This window comes from Mus pahari, chromosome 14, assembly GCF_900095145.1.
Source record: "Mus pahari chromosome 14, PAHARI_EIJ_v1.1, whole genome shotgun sequence".
Classification (NCBI taxonomy): domain Eukaryota; kingdom Metazoa; phylum Chordata; class Mammalia; order Rodentia; family Muridae; genus Mus; species Mus pahari.
Genome location: NC_034603.1, coordinates 51,783,975 through 51,787,744, shown reverse-complemented (window position 1 = coordinate 51,787,744; position 3,770 = coordinate 51,783,975). Strand labels below are relative to the sequence as shown.

The 3,770-nt window shown below is 47.8% G+C and overlaps 2 protein-coding genes across 3 annotated transcripts in view; one reads left to right on the top strand and one right to left on the bottom strand.

Moving 5' to 3' along the window:
- The window catches only part of Acaca (acetyl-CoA carboxylase alpha), a 271,090-nt gene extending 268,635 nt beyond the window's left edge, over positions 1–2,455 (bottom strand). The window contains exon 1 of one of the 2 annotated variants that reach the window (XM_021211498.1): positions 2,000–2,455. In XM_021211498.1, coding sequence (XP_021067157.1) covers positions 2,000–2,040 — 41 coding nt within the window. In that variant the 5' untranslated portion in view covers positions 2,041–2,455. The remainder of the gene's footprint in view (positions 1–1,999) is intronic. The other variant, XM_029546021.1, reaches the window with a different exon arrangement.
- Positions 2,456–2,523: 68 nt separating this feature from the next.
- Positions 2,524–3,770, top strand: part of Tada2a (transcriptional adaptor 2A) — a 51,423-nt gene continuing 50,176 nt past the window's right edge. The window contains exon 1 of the mRNA XM_021212147.2: positions 2,524–2,600. The gene's annotated coding sequence lies outside the window, so the exon portion shown is untranslated. The remainder of the gene's footprint in view (positions 2,601–3,770) is intronic.

Sequence of the window (3,770 nt, the reverse complement as noted above, 5' to 3'; positions counted from 1 at the left end):
TGAGCCACCATGTGGTTGCTGGGATTTGAACTCCAGACCTTCGGAAGAGCAGTCGGGTGCTCTTACCCACTGAGCCATCTCACCAGCCCCACCTTGTTTTTTGAGGCAGGGTTTCTCCTGGACTTCATCACTTTGGCTAGGCCGGCTGGCCAATGAGCTCCAGGGATGTGCCTGTCTCACCTCTCCCCAGTGTGGGATTGGCACTGAGTGGAATAGTGGTGCTAGTGATCTGAATTCAGGTCCACACATCCTCCATTGACTTCGGCATCTCCTGGCCCCTTCATTCTGTTTTTTGAGACAGTTATCTCTCAAGGAACCCGAAGCTCATTGATTCAGCTAGACTGGCTGACCAACATGGGCCCAGGAATCCTCTGGTCTCCTTCCTCGTGCTGGGGCTACAGGCATGCACCACCTTGACTAAGGCACCGAGGTTCAAACTCAAACACTTCACAGACCGAGACATTTTACCAGACCCTGAAAATTTTAGTTCTTCTTGCGCTAATTTTTAAGTTAACGTAATGGGTTTCATTATTTGTGTCATTTTCACACCTATGACATCATACTTTGTCAGATCCCTTTGGATACATTTTAATTCATTTAATTTCCATCCCTCTTGGACATTTTAATTCATCCATTTTTTGAGTCAGGGTCGCATGCACCGGACTGAACTGAAATTTTCTGTGTTGCGTAGGCTGTGCTCCTGTGTGCTGGGATTACAGGCATGAGCCACTATTCTTTTCCTAAATACACTGATTTCTACCCTTCATGGAATTCTATCATATCCCAGTGAAATCCAAAATCCAACCAAAGTTTACCAAGTGAGGGGTGATCTGGGTCCTAGGTGTTTTCCATCAAATCTCTTTACTCGGACCTGCTCCAGCCACTCTGACCTTGCTTCTTCTTCTCCATGCCTATCAAAGCCACGCACCAGGGCCACTGTACCTGCTGAGTCTCATCTATGGTTCTCTCTAGAAATCCACGAAACGTCTGCTTCTCATTCAATAATTGGATTTCCTCTTGTGTGTTGTGTCTGCTAAGAAGACCTTCTTCCCTATCCTGACTAAAAGAAAATCTACCACTGTTATCTCTGGATCCTGATTTATTTCCCATAAGACCACATTATGAGGCATTTTAAAAATATTTGTTATTTATATATTAATATGCAACACACTTATCTTTTATTGTTTACATATAATACACAAGCCTTATGTGCAAGAGAATATGCTTTGCTCACTACCAAATTTTCAGCACCCAGGGAAGTGGCTGCTCTTTGTGCTTTTGTGAAATGAATGGATTTGGAGATTCAGGAAATGTGAAGTACTCTGTAACACTAAGTGTTTACTTAACGTGGTGGGGATGACTTTCACATGTGGATTTTAAATGTTTTTTCTTTTCTACTCTTTTTTTTTTTTTTTTTTTTTTTGGAGACAGATCTCTTATTCTGTAGCCCAGACTGATCTCAATCTCAAGGCAATTGTCCTGCACTCTCCCAAGTGTTGAGATCACAGGTATAAGCCACTAATTACACCCAGCTGCAATTTTTTTATTTTAACAATAGACTTATATTAACTGTGTACCAAAAAAAAAAAAAAAAAAAAAAAAAAAAAAAAAAAAAAAAAAAAAAACCCCAAAAATCCAAAAACCAAAAACCCAAAACGAATCAAGATGCCACACGGGCAGATATTGTATAAACGAATTCCAACAGAAATTGGGCAAATCTATGAAACGGACTTTTAAATAGATATACAGCGGAATAGTTAAGATCAGCCATGGTTGGACTCTCTTCCCCAACACTTGGTAGCACTGTGATCCTAAGTTATATATTTCAATGCTGGACCATGAGGACAGTAACAGTGCCTCCCTCAGAAAGTTGTTTTAGACGAGCCCTTATGTGTAACCCCGCTTCGAACAATGCCTGGCATGCAGTAATGAAGGACTCCACAAATGGAAGCTCGTATAAGAATCTATACTAGTAGTAATAAGAGATGTTGGGACATACCTAGCCCTCAAGAGTGACATCAGAGTGGACCACCACATCATCACTGCTTTTCCATGTGGGCCTCTGAAGCCCAGACAGGGGATGGGTCTTTCCAGAGAAGGCAATTTCGACGTCCCAGAAGCATCAGAATAAAAAGGACCCTCTTCACCCCTCAAGAATGTCTGGGTAATCCATGAGCGGCATGGTGTGCCCGAGGCTCGTCATCCTCCAGTCCAGTGCCTGGGCAGCCTCAGTTTCTTTGCTTGCAACAGAACTGGAATGGGACTGTTAAGAAAAAAATCCAGACTGAACCAGCCGAGGCCGCCTTAGCACGTGCCACCGGGTCGCGTGTGGCGACGGAGAAAGTGACAGCAGGTCAAGACTTCAGAGCCCACCGACTAGCAGCCAGGTACCACGCTCCCCATCCCGGGGCGGCGCCACCGGGACCCGCCCGCTGCCGGACTGGAGGAGGCGGGACCGCCTTGGCGTGCTCGTGGCTGAGTGGCCCGGGGCCGCGCACGTGAGTCGAGGCCGCGCACGCAGGCCGCGGCGCGCACGCAGAGAGCCTGCACGGCGCGCGCAGCAGCGGGCTCTTCGGCGCGGAGGTGCGGGACGTGGCGAGGTGAGGCGCGGGGCCGAGCGGCGGGAGCGAGGGCACGCGGGGTCACGAGGTGCTGGCCGGCGCGGCGGGGCCACGCGGCGGGGGAGGTTGGCGCCGCCGGGCGAGTCGCGAGTCCCTCCCCCCCGCGGCTGGCGGGGCCGCAGCTCGGAATTCCCGGCTGGGCGGGGGAGCGCGGCCCCGGCCCACCTGCCCCGCCGAACCCCCACGTGGGTCTCCGCGCCCCAGTGTTTAGCACAGCTTTGCGGTCGAGGCCGGGCTACAGTGACTGACCCAAGATCGTGCAGCTCTAAGGATGCTGTCGGCACAACTGCCAAGCCCGCGGCTCCCCTGTGCCCATGAGATCCTGCCCCTCCATCCCTTCCCTGGTCCCTCTTGTAATTAATTTAAATGTAGCCCATCTCTCAAGGATGTTAGTGTCACTGCGTGGTCTTTTAAGGAAGGAGAGGAAGGAGGATTTTGCTTTCTGCAGCATTGTGCTTTGCGATGTGAAGTGTTTGTCAGAACGTACTGTAGAATCTTTGACACAGTAAAGGTCTTTTGATAGGTCCCTGCTGTTCACCAGGCTTAAACATGGTGCAACTACCCCAATCTTTAGCGCTTCATTTTCTAGGGGAAGGGGGGGGCAGTCTATGTCAGGAGATTGTTAGGATTCCAAGATATAGTCCCCGTATGGAGATTCCATTTAGTACCTGGCATATGGATGTAGACTATTGTTTTATTCTTGGGTATATAATATACCTTTGTTAGATTCATTGTTTTAAATTTATTTTTTATTTTTTTTTAGGCAGCCTCATGTATCTTGGGTAACCTTGAGCTTAATGTAGCCAAAAGTTTCCATGAAATCCTGATCCTACTGTCAGCCTCTGGAGTGATGGGTTTACTTGCTCATTGGATATTGAGTGTGAATATAAAGAATCCTTGTTAAAACACCCCACAACTGAGCTACTGAGCCCACAACATTCTTCAAAGACCAATTTTCTTGGAAATATATAGAGGAAAAACTCACCCCTACCCAAAATAGCCAAAAGTTTGACCCTCAGCCTTCTTATCTAAGCATTGCATACACATTGTATATCATTCCCCAAGCTAAAAATGTCAACTTGAAAAACCTACTTCAGAGCCAGGTGGTGGTGGCGCATGTCTTTAATCCTAGCACTTGGGAGGCAGAGG